General features: G+C 42.3%; 1 protein-coding gene across 1 annotated transcript in view; it reads right to left on the reverse strand.

Annotated features, from left to right (window-relative positions):
- Positions 1–3,932: 3,932 nt before the first annotated feature.
- Positions 3,933–21,174, reverse strand: part of ZNF318 (zinc finger protein 318) — a 51,959-nt gene continuing 34,717 nt past the window's right edge. Inside the window, exons 7-10 of the mRNA XM_049765211.1 lie at positions 10,639–10,821; positions 10,100–10,199; positions 8,520–8,638; positions 3,933–8,232 (exon numbers count right to left, since the gene is read on the reverse strand). Of these exons, the coding sequence (XP_049621168.1) occupies positions 4,951–8,232; positions 8,520–8,638; positions 10,100–10,199; positions 10,639–10,821 (3,684 nt within the window). The 3' untranslated portion in view covers positions 3,933–4,950. The remainder of the gene's footprint in view (positions 8,233–8,519; positions 8,639–10,099; positions 10,200–10,638; positions 10,822–21,174) is intronic.

Genomic DNA, 21,174 nt, shown 5'->3' on the forward strand with positions numbered 1-21,174 from the left:
AGAAACAACAGATGGCCAAAAGGCACATGAAAAAATGCTACACATCATCAGGGAGAAGGAAATCAAAACAACAATGAGATATCATCTCACACCTAAGAGACTGGCACATATCACAAAGAACAAGAACAACCAGTGCTGGTACAGATGTGGGGAGGAGAAAGGGGCTCTCAATCACACTGGTGGGAAATGTAATAGATTGGTCCAGCATTTTTGCAAAACAATATGTAAAATTCCACTAAATTTTAGAGAGCTTTATTACTCAATGAAGTTTACCAGTAGAGTGATAAAAAATATATATTCTTCAAAAAAAAAAAAAAACAAACTAGAAGTTGAGGGGCTGGAGCAATGGCACAGTGGTAGGGCATTTGACTTGTTTGTGGCCGACCCAGCACAGACCCCAGTTCAAATTCCAGCATCCCATAAGGTCCCCCGAGCCTACCGGGGCGACTTCTGAGTGCAAAGCCAGGAGCAACCCCTGAGCGCTGCCGGGTGTGGCCAAAAAAACCATAAAGGAAAAACCTAGAAACTGAGCTTCCAGATGATCCAGCAATACCACTTCTTAGGGATATGCCCTAGGAACAAAAAATACAATACAAAAATTGCAGAGAGCCCTCTGCACTCCTATGTACACTGCAGCACTATTTATAATAGTGTTTCCAGAATCTGGAAAGAATCCAAATGCCTGAGAACAGATGAGTGGCTAAGGAAACTGTAGTACACTTTACACAATGGAATACTATGCAGCTGTTAGGAAAAATGAAGTAATGAAATTTGCATATACATAAATTGCATATACATATTATGCTGAGTGAAATGAGTCAGAGGGAGAGGAATAATAGAATTACATCACTCATTTGTGGATTATAAGAAAAAATAAAAGATATTATGGCAATAATATCCAGAGACAACAGAGATGAGGATCAGGAAGACCAGTCCATGGTAGGAAGCTTGCCAGAGTAGTGAATGCAGTGAGGATAGTAAATGGTCCACTGTGACAATGGTAGTTGTAACTTTTCACTCTGAACAAACACTGAGTGCTGAAAAGGTATAAAGTGATAGGCATGATACCCCTTCATTAGCAATAGTGCAAACCAATGCCAAAAAAAAAAAAAAAGAAAAAGAAAAAAAGAAAAGAGGAGCCAGAGAGATAGCATGGAGATAGGGCGTTTGCCTTGCATGCCGAAGGACGGTGGTTTGAATCCCAGCATCCCATATGGTCCCCCGAGCCTGCCAGGAGCAATTTCTGAGCATAGAGCCAGGAGTAACCCGAGTGCCTCTGGGTGTGACCCAAAAAAAACAAAAAAAACGAAAAGAAAAAGAAACAGAGTAGAGACACAGAGACAGAGAAGTAAAATGCCTGCCCCAGGCATTTTAAATAATTATAAAAATGTTTAATATGTTAGTATATATATATATATATATATATATATATATATATATATATATATATATATATATATATATTTGGGTTTTTGGGCCACACCCGGCGGTGCTCAGGGGTTACTCCTGGCTGTCTGCTCAGAAATAGCTCCTGGCAGGCACGGGGGACCCTATGGGACACCGGGATTCGAACCAACCACCTTTGGTCCTGGATTGGCTGCTTGCAAGGCAAACGCCGCTGTGCTATCTCTCCGGGCCCTATGTTAGTATATTATAAATAGTATATAATTATATTTTTTTTTTTTTTTTTTTTTTTTGTGGTTTTTGAGTCACACCCGGCAGTGCTCAGGGGTTACTCCTGGCTCCAGGCTCAGAAATCGCTCCTGGCAGGAACGGGGGACCATATGGGACGCCGGATTCGAACCGATGACCTCCTGCATGAAAGGCAAACGCCTTACCTCCATGCTATCTCTCCGGCCCCATATAATTATATTTTAATTATAAATATAGAAAAATTGGAAGGTCAAAATTTATTATCTCAAAGATTACTCAACAGAAACTTTTTTTTGTTTTTGTTTTTGGGCCACACCCAGCGGTGCTCAGGGGTTACTCCTGGCTATCTGCTCAGAAATAGCTCCTGGCAGGCACAGGGGACCATATGGGACCCCGGGATTCGAACCAACCACCTTTGGTCCTGGATCAACTGCTTGTATGGCAAACGCCGCTGTGCTATCTCTCCGGGCCCAACAGAAACTTTTGTTTGTTTTTGGGTCACACCCAGCAACGCTCAGGGGTTACTCCTGGCTCCATGCTCAGAAATTGCCCTTGGCAGGCTCGGGGGACCATATGGGATGCCGGGATTCGAACCAATGACCTTCTGCATGAAAGGCAAACGCCTTACCTCCATGCTATCTCTCCGGCCCCAACAGAAACTTTTTTAATTATTTTTTTCTCCATTTTTCCCATAGTACTAGTGATTGTGGGACTCAAGGTCCAACAAATGCAAGCCACATCTCTGATCCACTTAAATGTTCCTGAGGGATCAGTTCCACAAAAAAGAAAAACCAGCATATTAGGGCTGAAGTGGTACCATACATAGTGGTAGGGTGTTTGCCTAGCATGAAACTGACCCAGGACGGACCTGGATTCAATCCCCAGCATCCCATATGGTCCCCAGAGCCAGGAGCCATTTGTGAGCACAGAGCCATGAGTAACCCCCCGAGTGCCACTGGGTGTGGCCCACGCACCCCCAAAGCCAGCATAAACCAAAGTAATATAGTGGCTAAGGAATTTGCCTTGCATGTAGTTAATTAGGATTTGATGCCCAACCCCAGGACCTGACAGAAGTCCCTGAGCACAGAGCCAGGAATAAACAGAACATATCTGGGTGTGGCCCAAAAACAAAAACAAAAGAAAAGTCAACATAATAGGTTATCTAATATAATTTTACAAAGTTGAAGAGAGAAGCTAAATGTACCAAAACACTTTGCACATAGGTGCTTTGGGTTTAATTCCTGGCACCACATGGTCTGAGTACCTCCAAGCATCAAGTGTGACTACTCATTCTTCCCTGCCCACCAAGACCAAAAACCCCAACAACTTTATAATATAATACTAGGCCACTATTATCACTTTTACCCATTCAGGGAGCAGTCCAATTATATAGGATACCCAGAGTCTGGGGCCTGCGAGGTGGCGCTAGAGGTAAGGTGTCTGCCTTGCAAGCGCTAGCCAAGAAGGAACACGGTTCTATCCCCCGGCATCCCATATGGTACCCCCAAGCCAGGGGCGATTTCTGAGCGCTTAGCCAGGAGTAACCCCTGAGCATCAAACGGGTGTGGCCCGAAAAAACAAAAAAAAAACAAACAAAAAAAAATACCCAGAGTCTACATAACTTAAAATTAGACAGAAGGGCCTTGCTTTTCAAACTTTTTTCTCCCTTGAACACATATTTTACCTTGCTTATTCCTGAACATGTATTCTTTTCCTTCCCCATGCCCTACATTATCCTAAATAAGTTGTATTAAAATTATCTTGCAAAAAAAAAAAAGAAAGAAAGAAAAGAAAAAAATTATCTTGCTTTACTTAAAAATAAAAATTGTGGGCCAAAGAGATAGCATGGAGGTAAGGCATTTGCCTTTCATGCAGAAGGTTGGTGGTTCAAATCCCGGCATCTCATATGGTTCCCTGAGCCTGCCAGGAGCAATTTCTGAGCATAGAGCCAGGTGTGACCCAAAAACTAAAAATTAAAAAATAAATAAAAATCGTAATAATAATAGGGCTGGGTTGGAACACATTTTTCATGCAGGAACCCCAAATTCAATCCCTGAAAAACTGCATGAACCTTTGAGCATCAATGGGAGTAGCTCCTGGGCTGAGTGTGACCCACCTTCCCCAAATATCAAGTCAATAAACTGACATGAAAGTATTAGTTCTGATAAGTGGGGAAAGAATGGCTGCAGGGAGGAACAGATATTAGGGAAATGAGGGGTCATACTTCTTCACTGGAGTTAAAATGTGTGTCATTTCCAGACAAAAATCAAAATGAAACGTGAGATTAATGCATTTATTGCAAGCAATTGACACATTAAAAAAATAAAGTTAAACTTGTCCAAACCAACTTATAAACTCTTTAATCTTTTAAACAAAGTGTACAACTCATAATATCACATTATGGTTAAAAAATCTGGGAACAGAGAGGTAGAAAGATATATGAATTATGTCCTTGCATGTAGTCAATTAGTGAAAAAACAGAATGAGTTCAATCCCAAACCTAGTTTTAAAACTCTACCTCTTTACAACAGTTACTAAACAATTAGACAAAGTCTTGACAGACATAACAAAGGCCATTTCAAAATTAAAAGTGAGCCAAGAAGCCTATATGCTTCTAGCAACTGAGCAATTTTATGTCTTACCAATTTGTTGTCTTCCAAAGTGAGCCTGCTAGATTTTATGGTGTTTATGAACGACTTCCAGACAGGTTTGTGTCTCAAGCGAAGACAACGGAGTATAGTTGATGTCCCACAAACAGTATATGAAAGAGCTACTCACACTGTACTTCAAAATATTAAGGCAGGCCCATCCAAACAGAAGCCCAAGAGATGAACAATCGTTCATCAGCAGTTTTCAATTTTAGCCAGCTTTCTGGTGTTTCTCCTAGATCCATCAGTTGCCCACAAAATTGGGTGGGAATACAACATAGCAATTGAAGAAACCAACTGTTCCTCTCCTCCCCCACATTCCAGAACGGCAGAAGCAAAGTCAAAATACAATCAAAGCACACTAGATGGTGAACCAGATAGACATTTGATTTTAATGACAAAATCGGCAATAAAACATTTTAACATAAGATATTTTTACAGATATGTATAGAAGTAGTTATTAGTCATTTCTCTGATATTTTAAGGAGACATGGGGAAAACACAAAAAGGGAAGAAGACTTCCATGAGCATTCACTGTACGAAGCGGAGGATATTGCCTGTAGGGTCCAGATGAGAGCGACCTGCATCATCTGGGTGCCAGAGTCTAGAAGCCACTGATTCACCCACAAGCTGTTCTGGATGTGCATTCTTATTTATGAACACTGGGTTCTTCGTAGTCCTGAATAGCATCAACTGTAGCTCCCTGGACAGGTGTATCACGAGGGAACATATTGCTTCTAACAACCTGCTGTCTCGTAGGAGAGGTTGAAGCCAGACATTCTCCCATATTCAAATGGCTGTCATCAACTGCATCAACTTGAGGCATTGTTACCTGTCTGACAGATGCATTCTCTGGGGAATTACATTCAGGAGGGCCACCTGGTTCTGAGAGAGAACAGATCTTTTCTTTCTGAACCACAGATGTTCTGGTAACAAAGTCAACAAGGTCCGGAAGGCAAGGAGAACTCATTGTTTGGGATTTCAGTCTGAATGAATCTTGTTTCTTTGCTTCAGTTCCTTCTTCCTCCTTGGGCATCATTCCTCCTGCTAACAAATCAAAGGCCTGGTGGGTTCCTTCCAGTCTCCCCAAGTCAAGGTCAACATTTTCTATAGGAAGTGCAGTTTTCAAAATGTTACGGGTGATCCTCCCATTTCTGGGATTAGATGAGTTTTGTTCACCCTCTGTTCCAATGTTAAGGACCAGGGTTTTAGGAGAGTCTGAGTGAAACGCAGAAAAGGATGGGATGGATTCAAAGTCAGTGAGAGTGTTAGGATTGTGTCCTACATAAGATGGAGAATTTTCTTCACATATTTTCTGAGACAGGGAAGTTGAGGATTTATGTGTTGTGTTTTCTACTTGAGTATTGTGAAAATCGATACCCACATTCCCCAGATTTCTCAGGGCAGCAAGTTCTTTCACTTTTAAGTCTGTGATTTCAGAGTTTTCTAAAGGTTTTCCTTCTACCGTCACTGTTAATTCTGGATGGATACCTTGTAGTTCCAGGGCTTCTGCTTCTGATTTCTCTGGACATCCCCAAATTTCTGGCTTCTTCCTCTTCTCTTCTGAAACAGTCAGTTCATGCATCATTTTACCCTGAAAACCTTTTGATCTTTCTTTTTTGAGTTTAAGACTTTTATATCTGGAGATTTTAGAAGCTGGTTCTAGAAGTGAATTTTCTGGCCATTCTATATTAGCTGAAACTCCCTTTTCTTTTATATGATCTATTAAACATGTAGGTGGTTTGGCTGAGGATTGAAGAAGTAATTCTGGGGCAAGACTTTTTAAAACTTTATCTTGTGGGTTCTGGAGTAAAGATCTAGTTTCTGATGGAAATGAATCTATTTTTACCTGTGATGAAGAGAGAGTTTGTGCAGTCAATTCAATTCTTACACTACTTTGAATTTTGCTTCCTGTCATTAGTGTCTTGGACTGCTCAGCCTTTTTGTCAGTCACTTGTGCTTCTCTTTCTGACACGTATTTTTTCTCATGGTTCAAATTAGAGTCTGCTGTGTTATTGGGGCCAATATTAATTCCAGTTCCCTCTCCTATAATCCTCTCAGAAGGCCTTTGTCCTCTTTCTTTTAGTACAGTGTTTGTCTTTTCCTCATTTTCTCTATAATCTTTAGATTTCTGGAGCTCTTGGCGTTTTTCATCCTGGTCACCAGATTTCAGAAGGTGGGCTTCTACCAGCTTCTGAGATTCCATGGTATGAGAATGAATGTCCAAGAGCTGATGGGCTGGTTCTGTATCTGGTGGCCCTGGTGCTCCAACGTCAAGCTCATTTTTTACCTCTGGAGATACATCCCTACTAGCATCATTCTCGAATGAGCTAGAAGTCCAAATGGCCATAGTGTCTGTCGTTTGGGCAACAGCTTCATAAGACCTGCTTTGGCACAACCTTGTCAGAGGTTGTAGAAACCTATATCTACTATCTTTGCTGTTTGGGTCTATGTGTTCTACAACTGACCATTTCTCTAAAGATACCAATGTTGTTTTTTTAACAGATTTTTCATGTTTGCTGACTAAAGGAACAGAGTCCAAACTTTCATCTGGAGTGAACTTCTCTTGGGATATACAGCTATTCAAAGTAGAAATGGCAGAAGTATCTGAATTTCCAACTTTTAAGAGGTTGGGGTTTTCCCCATTGGCCAATGAACCACTACTCAGTTTAGTCTCTGTTGTCCCCTTTCCACCACTACTGTAGAATATGTCATACAAATCTTTAGCATTGGCTGTGGCTAGGCATGAATTTCGCTTTTCCAATTTTTTCGCTTGTTCACTGAACACACTTGAGAGGGGAGGTGGAGGGCGAACTAACACAGAAAACACAGCCTGGTCTTTATCATTCTCACTTACCCCAGGAGCTGTTTCATCAGAAGGTATAGCAGCTGGCTGTGCTGAAGCCATGATAGCTACTGGCAACACACTGTTCAAAATGTTAAGATCCAGGAAGTCAGGGCTGAGAGGCTGAGAGACAGCTGGGCTTGACTGTGTTGGAGTCAAGGTAGCATCTACTTGAGTAGAAGTTGGAGCAGCTAGATGAGGTGTAACTGTGGGGAGTGGAGGAGGAGGTGGTGGTGGTGGCGGCGGCGGTGGGGGCGGTAGTATTTGTTCTGGCATATGGGATGGCTCTTTCTTTTCAGCCAGTACCTTTTTTTCCTCTGGAGACCCTTTTAGAAGCACCTCTTCCCCTCCAAATGCTTTGGAGATGATATCGGGAGGTAGAAGTTGTTCAGGTGATGACTCTTTAACAACTGGTAGAGGCTTAGCAGTGGTTCCAGAGGACTTGATTGAGAGAAAAGTATTAAGAGGAGCTGGTTTGCTCATTGTGGCTGAGCTGGACTTACGGAGCACTGTGGATGGGATAGGCAGATTGGGTCGAATCTTAGTCTGAGCTGAAGTGGTCACAACAGGTGTCCAAGGGCTAGTATGTGCCACAACTGTTTTCCCAGAAAGCCTGATTTTAATGAGTTTCGCCTTCCCAGTTTCAGCTTTGCTATCCTCTTTATCCTTACTGCTTTCCACAGTCTCTTCCTTGGGAATACTTAGTGTCACTGCTGCACTGTTTTCCTCCTCTTTTTCTGATTTCTTCCAGCTGAATTTCCCAAAAGAGGAAGAGGTTGGTGAATCTTTCTTTAACTCTTCTTTTAATTGGAGTTTGATGCTAGGCTTCTTTTTACAGACATTTTTTTCACTACCGTTCTTATCCTCAAATAAATGGTCATCTAATTCCTCACAGATCTTGTCATCCTCGCTTACATCTTTCATAATCTTTGCCTTTTTTTCTTTCTTCTCTTCCTTTGTTTTCTCACTAAGTCTGCGTTTAAGCTTATTCTGACGTCGCCTTGCTCTCTTCAGGGCTACCGCTAATCCAGCTTGGTGGTCCAGATTTCGCTCTTCCTCATACAATGGGTTTTCATCCACGTAGTTCTGTAAGATAAAGATAATGGCTCAAAAATGAGTTAAAATACTATATATAAGAGAGAAAATCTTGTCCCACCTCTGTTAGAATTCATTTCACAGAAATGCCTAGGGTTGTCTGCTCCAAAAATATAGATGGTTCAAGCAGGGCTATATCTCTCATTAGAACTCAGAATTTCCCAGTACTTACATGAACTTGAAATTTCAATGACTTTTTTGGGGCCTAAATTTATTTCAAAAAGTCAAAGGATGACTAGAGAAAGGGGGAACCACCACAGGTTACTGTAAAGACCAACCTTATATTTCTCATTGTGTTGAAGACTCTTCACATGTTGCTCTCCAGAAAATGAATCCCCCAAAAATTCCTCACAGAGCTGACAATAATATCCATTGATGGGAAACAGAAACTCGGAGCCTGAGAGAAGTAGAAGCCAAGAAATAAGTCATTTTCACCCAGGACAACAGCAATTAAAGAAAATCCCACTTCCCCTTCGAAATTAAATGGTTAATTATACAGAGAACCTTACCTACTTTTGAGTCAAAAGTACTAGTTAGTTGAATCTCGATGGCATAGTCTTCCCAACTCAGGATCTTTAACCCTTCCACCTCTTGGGAACACTAACTGGTTAATTACAAAATGACTCTGCGCCAACTTAATTTCAGTCACTGATACTTCTCCAATTCCAAATAGTACTAAGTATCTTAGTTTCAGAACTATATTCCCAGATAGTCCAGGAAGGTATGAATAAAGAGCTCTCATGGTATTAATTACTCATTTATAGATGTAAATGATGTAGCAGTATTGACTACTTATGTAGGTAATAAATGGAGAAGCTTAAAGACAAATGTTCTATTTCTCAATCTAATCCCTTTAACAGTAATTAAGAAATAATTTTAGTTCACAATTGAAAAGACATGGTAAATATATGCTTTACTATTCTTTTCTTTTCTTTTTTTTTTTTTTTTTTTGGTTTTTGGGCCACACCCGGTAACGCTCAGGGGTTACTCCTGGCTATGCGCTCAGAAGTTGCTCCTGGCTTGGGGGACCATATGGGACGCCGGGAGATCGAACTGTGGTCCGTCCAAGGCTAGTGCAGGCAAGGCAGGCACCTTACCTCTTGCGCCACTGCCCGGCCCCCTTTACTATTCTTTTCATCTGTATTTTAAGTAAGTCCTATGTTGGTGCATAAGATGACAAGAACTTTTTTTTTTGATTTTTGGGTCACACCCGGCAGCACTCAGGGGTTACTCCTGGCTCCACGCTCAGAAATCGCTCCTGGCTGGCTTGGGGGACCCAAAGGGATGATGGGATTCGAACCACCGTCCTTCTACATGCAAGACAAATGCACTACCTCCATGCTCTCTCTCCAGCCCCAATGACAAGAACTTTTAAGAGGTTATATTTTAGTAATACATATATGTTTAACATGTCAGAATTATGGCCATATGGATATAAATTTGTGGTCTTTATTTCTTTTGGGGGGAGGAAGAAGGGAGAACCACACTGGTGATACTTAGAATTTATTCCTGGCTCAATACTCAGGAATTATTCATGGTGGGGCTCAAGTGACCATAAGAGATATCAGGGATTGAATCTAGATTGGATGCGTGCAAGGCAAGTGCCTTATTCACGGTTCTATTGCTCCAGCCCTAACATTTGTAGTCTTATACATTTATTTTCTCTTTATGCTGCCCCCCCCCCACCTTTTACACCAGAACTCTTATTTCTTCAGAATCTAGTGTACAATTGGCATATAGAAGGCAGTTGCAAAGACTGTTTATGGTTGTGTAAATCCTATGCTATTTCCTAGCACCCAAATTCAAGGAATTTCTTTACTGGATGAAAGTAAGGGAAGCAAAAAGAGAAAAGACATACCTTTGGCAGGAATAGTAATCTTGTCAGTGTGCTTTACAGCATCTGGCTTGGCCTCACTGTGGGTCTTTGAAGCCCAAGGTCTGTTGTAAGGATCCAGTGTCTAATTGTAAGAGGCAGAGGTGCTCACATAACAGCTCTAAACACTCAAAGACCTAATATATCTTTTATTTTCTCCCATACCAGAGAGGGACCAGAAGCCCCAATTATCCACCCCTACCCATGCTGCCAACCGTTTAAACAGAAATCACCTGTGATAAAGATAAACACATGTTAGAGCAAAGACCAGCAATGGATAAAATGAAACAAAAAATAAGCTACTCAAGGAGTCAAGAGGTAAAAGCCTCACTTACACTTGTTTTGGTGTTTAGTTTAAGCAGGTTCCTTGAACTAAGCCCTGGAGATAGTGTCTCCTTTCTTAGTATCTCTTGGCTCTTCAGATTGAGGCTCCTGCCCATAGAAATGCTTCCAGCTATGTAATGCACACGTAGATATGGAAGTTTCAGAAGGAAAAAGGGAAATAAAAGATGGAGGATACCTACCTTTGTGTGGATCTTGTTGTGCATATGAGTGAAGAAGTCAAACATGGTCCCACAGATGGTATTGCAGTCTCTGCACCAGTGATTACCAGCATCATAATACTCGTAAGTAGCAATAGGCTGATCGGGCTGGTTGGCCAGTGGCTGTGGGCTTACAGATGAATTTTCATTACTTGGCTTTGATTCCTAGAAGAGGAAAAACCTAACTTAAAAGAAAATCAAAATAGTCTAACACTGTCTTTTCTCAGTAAAACAGCCAAAATCAAAAATAAAAACAGAGCTGGATTGATGGCACAGCGATTAGGAAACTTGCCTTGCATGTGGCCCACTGGGTTTTAACTCCCAGCACCACTAAAAGTGACCCCTGAGTAGAGGTCAGGAGTAAGCCATGAGCATAGCAGGGTGTGGCCCAAAGAATAAATAATTTATAAAACATGGGCATTTGACCATATTTTCAGTGTCTAAAGCTGTATAAATTGGGGAAGAATGATTTGCAATAAATTTCATAGCTCTATCTCATCATAAAAAGTAAATCATCAGAGAAATATATTAATTAACTAATTATACATCCTAAAATTTCTCTAGAATACTAAACATTTTGAATATTCTTGCTGCCTTTGGAGAAATGGAGAATAAGGATAAAAATGAGGCTTTTACAATATGTTCTTTGGTAGATACAGAATATTATTGGGCCAGAGAGATAGCATGAAGGTAAAGTGTTTGCCTTGCATGCAGAAGGATGGCGGTTTGAATCCTGGCATCCCATATGGTCCCCCGAGCCTGCCAGGAGCGATTTCTGAGTGTAGAGCCAGGAGTAACCCCTGAGCGCTGCCGGGTGTGACCCAAAAACCAAAAAAAAAAAAAAAAAAAAGAATATTATCAATGCAATTAATTACAATTTTTAAATCCTAATAACAATGAAAGGAGGGAAGAAGAGCTAACTGGGGGCCGGAGAGATAGCACAGCAGCGTTTGCCTTGCAAGAAGCCGATCTAGGACCTAAGGTGGTTGGTTTGAATCCCGGCGTTCCATATGGTCTCCTGTGCCTGCCAGGAGCTATTTCTGAGCAGACAGCCAGGAGTAACCCCTGAGCACGGACAGGTGTGCCTCCCCCCAAAAAAGAAAAGTTAACTGATTTTTAAGCAAATGAAGACAATCTTTTTCTTTTCTTTTTTTTTTTTTTTTTTGGATTTTGGGTCACACACGGCAGCGTTCAGGGGTTCCTCCTGGCTCTACACTCAGAAATCACTCCTGGCAGGCTCGGGGGACCATATGAGATGCCGGAATTCGAATCACTGTCCTGCATGTAAGGCAAACGCCCTACCTACCTCCATGCTATATATCTCCAACCCCCAAATGCAGAAAATCTTAACTAAATGATGATAGTTGAATTCACTTATCACAGATGCAAACATGTTCAGGGTTCATGTTTGCAAAGATAAAGAATTTCTGTGGGGGCCAAGAGCAATAGTGCAGTGCTGACCCACCTGGTAACCCATATAATCCCCAGTGTGTGCAGGTAGTGAGTGCTGAGTGAAGAGCCAGGAGTAACCCTTGCACACCATTGGGTGTGGCCCAATAAACAAACAAAAAACCACAAACCAAAAAAAAAGAATGTCTGGGATGACTTAAGACTTTAATACACATTAAATATTTTTACCCTAAAGAAGTATCTAAGGGACCAAGAGATAAGAGAAAATTAAGCTGCTTCCCTTGCAACCCACTGATCCTGGTTCAAATCCTTGGCACTGTATATGGTCCCTAAGCATAAGTGACCAGGGTCACTCCTAGCCCAAAGCCAGGAGCCAAAAACAGCTCTTCAGTACAGCTGTAGCCCAAACCCTCTTATATATATATATATATACACACACATATATAATATATATGTATGTATAAATTTATATATATATTTTGGGGGGGTTGGGGCCACACCCGGAGGTGCACAGGGGTCACTCCTGGCTATCTGCTCAGAAATAGCCCCTGGCAGGCACGGGGGACCTTATGGGACGCCAGGATTTGAACCAATGACCTTCTGCATAAAAGGCAAATGCCTTACCTCCATGCTATCTCTCTGGCCCCTGTATATATATTTAAGTATATACACACACCAGTGATCTTATACACATAAAATCTAAAATGGGTTGGATCAACAGGATATCAGGTAAAGCACTGGTCTTGCATGTGGCTGACCCTTGTTCCTTAGACTCGTATATAGTTTCTCCAAGCCCTGCCAAGAGTAATTCCTGAGCACCAAGTCTGGAAGAGTAAGCCCCGAGCACCCTATGAATAGCCCAAGATGGAAAAACAAAAAACAAAAACAAAAATAGTGCCATGAGAATTTAACACTTTTGAAGTCGCAGGACTCCTTTTTTGTTTTTTTATTATTTGGGGGTGGGGAGTCACACCCAGCAGCTCTCAGGGGTTACTCCTGGCTCTGGGCTCAGAAATCGCTCCTGGCAGGCATGAGGTGGGGGGGACCATATGGGTTGCCGGGATTCGAACCACCATCTGTCCTAAATCGGCTGTGTGCAAGGCAAACGCCCCACTGCTGTGCTATCCCTCCGGCCCTAAGACTCCTCTTTTTAAAAACATCAATGCTGCATTTTATAAATTATTAAAGTATTTTCATATAAATTCATCAGCAACATGGGGAACAGGCACTTAGGTGAATTCTGGTTATAATAAATCATTATACAAAAAGAGTGCTGGTAAGAAAGTACAATGGATTGGGTACTTGTTTTACACATGGTTGGGCCAGGTGTAATCCTCAGCATCCCATACGGTCCCTCAGGCCTGCCAGGCATCACAAGATCCCTGAGTACAGAGTGAGAAGTCACCAAGTCTGACCCAAATACAAGGAAAAAAATTTTTAAAAAAGATAATTTGGGGCTGGAGAGATGCACAGTGGTAGGGCATTTGCTTTAGACACAGAAGGACAGTGGTTCGAGTCCCGGCATCCCATATGGTCCCTCAAGCCTGCCAGGAGCGATTTCTGAGTGTGGAGCCAGAAGTAACCCCTGAGCGCTGCTGGGTGTGACCCCAAAACAAAAAAAAGATAATTCTGAATCACAGAAAGGTTAAATGAATAGGATTCTATAGAAAATAAGAATAGGGCAGGGCCTGGAGAGATAGCACAGCAGTGTTTGCCTTGCAAGCAGCCCATCCAGGACCTAAGGTGGTTGGTTTGAATCCCGGTGTCCCATATGGTCCCCCATGCCTGCCAGGAGCTATTTCTGAGCAAACAGCAGGAGTAACCCCTGAGCAACGCCGGCTGTGGCCCAAACCCCCCCCCCCAAAAAAAAAGAATAGGGCAAATGGGGAGTCTGGAATACTGGTTGGTGGAGAGAAGATAGAATGGAGAAAACAGGGGCTGGAGAGATAGCATGGAGGTAAGGCTTTGCCTTTCATGCAGAAGGTCATCGGTTCGAATCCCGGCGTCCTATATGGTTCCCCCCATGCCTGCCAGGAGCAATTTCTGAGCATGGAGCCAGGAGTAACCTCTGAGCACTGCCGGGTGTGACCCAAAAACCACAAAAAAAAAAAAAAAAAAAAAAAAAAGAATGGAGAAAACAAAATAACAATTTGAAAATCTTCCCAATTCAAGATTCACTAGAAAGATCACACCAGCAAAAAAGGATGAATAAATTCAGAGATAGCTGCTGAGAGCATTAATTGGCATTGGCATCATCCCTGAAAGACAAACTAGAAATATATGAATATCTTAAAATTCTTTATACCTTTGATCCTTAATATTTACAATACATATTACTATATAAAATATGTAAGGGGCTGGGGACATAGCTCAAGATAGCTCACGTGCTTTGCACATGGAGCAAGTCAATTCCAGAGTGGTCCTGGTGGTCCTGGGCCTGGATCTGGAAAGCACTGAACTGTTAGATGCAAGCACTGAGCTGCTCCTTCCTATAGGCAGAATATCACAGTTAATAGCCCCTGTACTCCCTGAGCATAGCCTGGAGCATCTCTCACCAAGAAAAAAGATACTGAGGGGCCTGCGGTGGCGCTAAAGGTAAGGTGCCTGCCTTGCCTGCGCTAGCCTTGGACGGACCGCGGTTCGATCCCCCGGTGTCCCATATGGTCCCCCAAGCCAGGAGCAACTTCTGAGCACATAGCCAGGAGTAACCCCTGAGCGTTACCGGGTGTGGCCCAAAAACCAAAAAAAAAAAAGAAAAAAGATACTGAAATAGTGAGTGTCAAATGTAACCTGTTAAAGATTCCTAAACTATTTCTATCCCTTATCCTGTCTTTTTTAATACATTTGTCATACCTCACATGTACTCCTTTATTGCCTCTGATATCTTATTTCATGAAAGTATCTTGTCTATATAGTTCCCTGTTCTACTTCTCATATTTAGAGTAATTCCTGTAGCTTTTATGGAGACCATTAAACATTATCTATAGGGCCTGAGTGATAGCACAGAGAATAGGCTGTTTGTCTTGCACAGTGGCAGACCTGAGTTAGATCCCCAGTATCCCATCAGGTCCCGTGAGTCCACCACGAGTAATAGGTGAACTTGCATATGGCTTACTGACCCAAATTCAAATCCAGGTATCCCATATGATTCCAGTACACCAAGAGCGATCCCTAAATTTAGAACAAAAATGACTGGGATGTTTTGTTCAATAAAAACTACCTTGCGGGGCCCAGAGAGATAGCACAGCGGCGTTTGTCTTGCAAGCAGCCGACCCAGGACCAAAGGTGGTTGGTTCCAATCCCAGTGTCCCATATGGTCCCCCGTGGCTGCCAGGAGCTATTTCTGAGCAGACAGCCAGGAGTAACACCTGAGCACCACTGGGTGTGGCCCAAAAACAAAACAGAACAAAAAAAACAAGGGCCCGGAGAGATAGCACAGCAGCGTTTGCCTTGCAAGTAGCCAATCCAGGACCAAAGGTGGTTGGTTCAAATCCCGGCGTCCCATATGGTCCCCGTGCCTGCCAGGAGCAATTTCTGAGCATGGAGCCAGGAGTGACCCCTGAGCACCGCTGGGTGTGCCCCCCCAAAAAAAAAAACTGAACAATCAGTGGGTCAGAGATCAAATCAAAGAGGAAATCAAAACATTCCTGGAAACAAATGGCAATGAAGACACAAATTATCAGAATTTACGGGACACAACAAAAGCGGTACCGAGAGGAAAATTTATAGCTTTGCAAACACACATCAGGAAGGAAGGGCCTACATAAGTAGCTTAATGACACAGCTTTTAGAATTAGAAAATGACCAACAAAAAGACCCAAAAATAGGTAGGCAGGAGGAAATAACAAGTTTAAAGCAGAAATCACTGAAGTGAACATCCAAAAAACAATACAAAAGATCAATGAAAGCAGAAGTTGGTTCTTTGAAAAAGTAAACAAGATTGATAAACCACTGGCAAAACTCACAAATAAAGGGAGAGAAACTTAATAAACCAATTAGAAATGAAAAGGGGGGGGGCCAGCGAGGTGGCACTAGAGGTAAGGTGTCTGCCTTGCAAGCCAAGGATCAGGACCACGGTTCGATCCCCCGGCGTCCCATATGGTCCCCCCAAGCCAGGGGCAATTTCTGAGCACTTAGCCAGGGGTAACCCCTGAGCATCAAACGGGTGTGACCCAAAAAAACAAAACAGGGGCCGGAGAGATAGCATGGAGGTAAGTCGTCTGCCTTTCATGCAGGAGGTCATTGGTTCGAATCCCAGCGTTCCATATGGTCCCCCATGCCTGACAGAAGCAATTTCTGAGCCTGGGCGTGAACCCAAAAACCACAAAAAAAAAAAAAAAAAAAAGTAAAGAAGGAGGGGAGAAAAGATAGCACAGCAGTAAGGTATTTGCCTTGCATGTGGCTGACTGGGACAGACCCTGGTTCGAATCCTGGCATCCTATATGGTCCTCTGAGTCTGCAAGGAGTGACTTCTGATTGAAGAGCCAGGAGTAACCCAAGTGCCGCTGGGTGTGACCCAAAAAACAAACCAAAAAAAGAAAGAAAAGGAAAGGGGGAGATATAGCAGAGATTCAAAGGGTAATCAGAGACTACTTTGAGAAACGCTATGCCACGAAACAGGTTCTTCCAAAACCTGGAAGAAATGGAAAAATTCTTAGACTCTTACAACCTTCCAGGGTTGAATAAGGATAATAAAGCATATCTAAACAGCCCCATCACTATTGAGGAAATTAAAATGGTAATCAAGTCTTCCCAAGGGGCTGGAGAGATAGATAGCATGGAGGTAAGGCATTTGCCTTGCATGCAGAAGGTCGGTGGTTTGAATCCCTGCATCCCATATGGTCCCTTGAGCCTGCCAGGAGCGATGTCTGAGCAAAGAGCCAGGAGTAACCACTGAGTGCTGGCGGGTATGACCCCAAAACAAAACAAATCAAAAAGTCTTCCCAAAAACAAAAGCCCAGGCCCAGATAGATTCATTAATGAATTCTTTTTAACCTTTCAAGAGGAACTACAACCAATCCTTTTCAGGCTCTTTCATTAAATTGAAGAAACAGGAACACTTCCAAATAGTTTTTATGAAGCTAATATCACCTTGATACCAAAACTACACCTTGATACCAAAACTAGACAAAGATGCTGCCAAAAAAGAAAATTACAGACCAATATCCCTGATGAACACAAATTCAAATATCCTCAACAAAATTCTGGCAAATAGGATCCGATGCCTCATCAAGAAGGTATTCAAGGGGCCGGGCGGTGGCGCTGGAGGTAAGGTGCCTGCCTTACCTGCGCTAGCCTAGGAGATGGACCACGGTTCGATCCCCCGGCGTCCCATATGGTCCCCCAAGCCAGGAGCGACTTCTGAGCGCATAGCCAGGAGTAACCCCTGAGCGTTACCGGGTGTGGCCCAAAAACCAAAAAAAAAAAAAAAAAAAAAAAAAAAAAGAAGGTATTCAAGTAGGTTTCATCCCAGGAATGAAAGGATGGTTTAACATTCGTAAATCAATCAACATAATATACCACATCAACAAAAAGAAAAAGAAAAATTAGGGCCAGAGTGGCGCAAGCGGTAGGGTATTTGCCTTGCATGCGCTAACCTAAGATGGACCACGGTTCAATCCCCCAGCATCCCATATGGTCCCCCAAGCCAGAAGCAATTTCTGAGCACATATGATCAATAGATATTATTATATAAATAGATGCAGAGAAAGCATTCAATAAGGTCCAACACCCATTCTTTTTTGTTTGTTTGTTTTTTGTTTTTGAGCCACACCCGGCATTGCTCAGGGGTTACTCCTGGCTGTCTGCTCAGAAATAGCTCCTGGCAGGCACGGGGGACTATATGGGACACTGGGATTCAAACCAACCACCTTTGGTCCTGGATTGGCTGCTTGCAAGGCAAACGCCGCTGTGCTATCTCTCCGGGCCCCAACACCCATTCTTGATTAAAAAAAAAAAAAAAAAAAAAACCTCTCATTAAGATGGGAACGAAAGGAACTTTTCTCAATATAGTCAAGGCTGGGGCTGGAGAGATAGCATGAAGGTAGGGTGTTTGCCTTACATGTATGTGTGTGTATATATATATATATATATATATATATATATATATATATATATATATATATACATATAAAGAGAGAGAGAGAGAGAGAGAGTTAAGGCCATCTATCACAAGCCAATGGCAAATACTCAATGGAGATAAACTAAAAGCCTTTCCTCTAAAATCTGGTACAAGGGGCCGGGCGGTGGCGCTAAAGGTAAGGTGCCTGCCTTGCCTGCGCTAGCCTTGGACGGACCGCGGTTCGATCCCCCGGTGTCCCATATGGTCCCCCAAGCCAGGAGCAACTTCTGAGCATTACCAGGTGTGGCCCAAAAATAAAAAAAATAAAAAAAAAAAAAATAAAAATAAAATCTGGTACAAGACAAGGCTACCCTCTCTCACCACTTCTATTCAACACAGTACTGGAAGTACTTTCCATAGTGATTAGGCAAGAAAAAGATATCAAGGGCATGCAGATAGGAAAGGAAGATGTTAAGCTCTCATTGTTTGCAGGTGACATGAAACTATATTTAGAAAACCCTAAAGACTAGCAAAAAGCTTCTAGAAACAACAGATTCATATAACAAAGTGGCAGGCTATAAAATTAATATGCAAAAATCAATGGCCTTCTTATACACCAATAACGAGAGAGAAGAAATGGACATTAAAAAAAACTCCCGGCCCGGAGAGATAGCACAGTGGCGTTTGCCTTGCAAGTAGCCGACCCAGGACCAAAGGTGGCTGGTTCGAATCCCGGTGTCCCATATGGTCCCCCGTGCCTGCCAGGAGCTATTTCTGAGCAGACAGCCAGGAGTAACCCCTGAGCATCGCCGGGTGTGGCCCAAAAAAAAAAAAAAAAAAAAACTCCCATTCACATTAGTGTCACACAACTCAAATATCTTGTAGTCAACTAAAGAGGAGAAGAACCTATGCAGTACAAAGAAAACTACAAAATCCTGCTTCAAGTAATAAGAGGGGCTGGAGCAATGGCGCAAGCAGTAAGGCATCTGTCTTACCGGTGCTAGCATCCCCTGGCATCCCATATGGTTCCCAAGCCAGAAGTGATTTCTGAGCGCATAGCTAGGTGTAACCCATGAGTGTCATCGGGTGTGGCCCAAAAAACGAAAACCAAAAAAAAAAAAAAAAAGAGGACACATGGAAATGGAGACACATACCCTGCTCATGTATTGGCAGGATTGATGTCATTAAAATGGCAATACTCGGGGCCGGGCGGTGGCACTACAGGTAAGGTACATGCCTTGCCTGCGCTATCCTTGGATGGACCGCGGTTCGATCCCCGGCGTCCCATATGGTCTCCCAAGCCAGGAGCGACTTCTGAGCACATAGCCAGGAGTAACCCCTGAGCGTCACCGGGTGTGGCCCAAAAACCAAAATAAAATAAAATAAAATAAAATAAAATAAAATAAAATAAAATGGCAATACTCACCAAAGCATTGTACATATTTAATGCAATCCCTGTAAAGATAACCATGACATTGTTCAAAGAAGTGGATCAAACACTCCTGAAATTCATTTGAAACAATAAACACCCACAAATAAAGCAATCCTTGGGAAAAGGAATATGGGAGGCATTACTTTGCCCAATATTAAGTATTTCCCCAAATTTAACTATTACAAAGCAATAGTTACTAAACAGCATGGTACTGGAATAAAGACAGATCCTCTGATCTGAATACTTGAGTATTCAGAGAATGTTCCCCAGACTTACAATCAATTAATTTTTGATAAAGGGGCAAGAAATCCAAAATAGAGCGAGGAAAACCTCTTCAACAAGTGATGTTGGCACAACTGGTTAGCCACTTGCAAAAAAGCGAACTCAGACCTCCATCTAACACCATGCACAAAGGTCAAATCCAAATGGATTAAAGACCTTGATATCAGGCCTGAAACCATAAGGTATATAGAACAACAGGTAGGTAAAACACTCCATGACAACTAGACGAAAGGCATCTTCTAGGAGGAAACAGCACTCTTCAAACAAGTGGAAGCAGAGATAAACAGATGGGAATATATTAAGCTGAGAAGCTTCTGCACCTCAAAGGAAATAGTGCCTAGGATACAAAAGCCACACACAGAATTGGAAAAACTATTCACCCAATACCATTCAGATAAGAGACAAATATCAAAAATATACAAGGTACTGACATAACTTAACAAGAAAAAAACATTTAAACCCATCAAAAAATGGGAAGAAATAAACAGACACTTCCTCAAAGAAATACAAATGGCAAAAAAGGCACATGAAAAAAATGCTTCACATCACTAATTATCAGGGAGATGCAAATCAAAACAACAATGAGGTACCTCATTGTTCATGCCACAGAGACTGGCACACATCACAAAGAACAAGAACAATCAGTGTTGGCAGAAATGTGGAGAGAAAGGAATTCTCGTTCACTGCTGGTCCAACCTTTATGGAAAATACGGAGATTCCTCCAAAAAGTGGAAATTGAGCTCCCATATGATTCAGCTATACCACTCCCAGGGATATACCCTAGGAACACAAAAATACAATTCAAAAAGCCCTTCCTCATACCTATACTCATTGCAACGCTATTTACAGTAGCCAGACTCTAGAAACAACCAAAATATCCTTAAAGAAAATGTGGTACATATACACAATGGAATATTATGCACCCGTCAAGAGAGATAAAGTCATGAACTTTTCCTATAATGGATGTACATGGAATCTATTATGCTGAGTGAAATAAGTCAGAGGGAGAGAGATAGACACAGAATAGTTTTGGTCTTCTATGGGTTTTAAGAAAAATTAAAGACATTATTGTGATAATGTCCAGAGACAACAGAGATGAGGGCCAGTACGACCAGCTCAGAAATATGAAGCTCACCACTCTGGGAAATAACTATTCTAGCAACTATCACGACGATCTTTTTTTTTGTTTGTTTTTTTGTTTTTGGGCCACACACGGCAGTGCTCAGGGGTTACTCCTGGCTGTTTGCTCAGAAATAGCTCCTGGCAGGCACGGGGGACCATATGGGATACCGGGATTCGAACCAACCACCTTAGGTCCTGGATCGGCCGCTTG

This window comes from Suncus etruscus, chromosome 18 (genome assembly GCF_024139225.1).
Source record: "Suncus etruscus isolate mSunEtr1 chromosome 18, mSunEtr1.pri.cur, whole genome shotgun sequence".
NCBI classification, from domain to species: Eukaryota; Metazoa; Chordata; class Mammalia; order Eulipotyphla; family Soricidae; genus Suncus; species Suncus etruscus.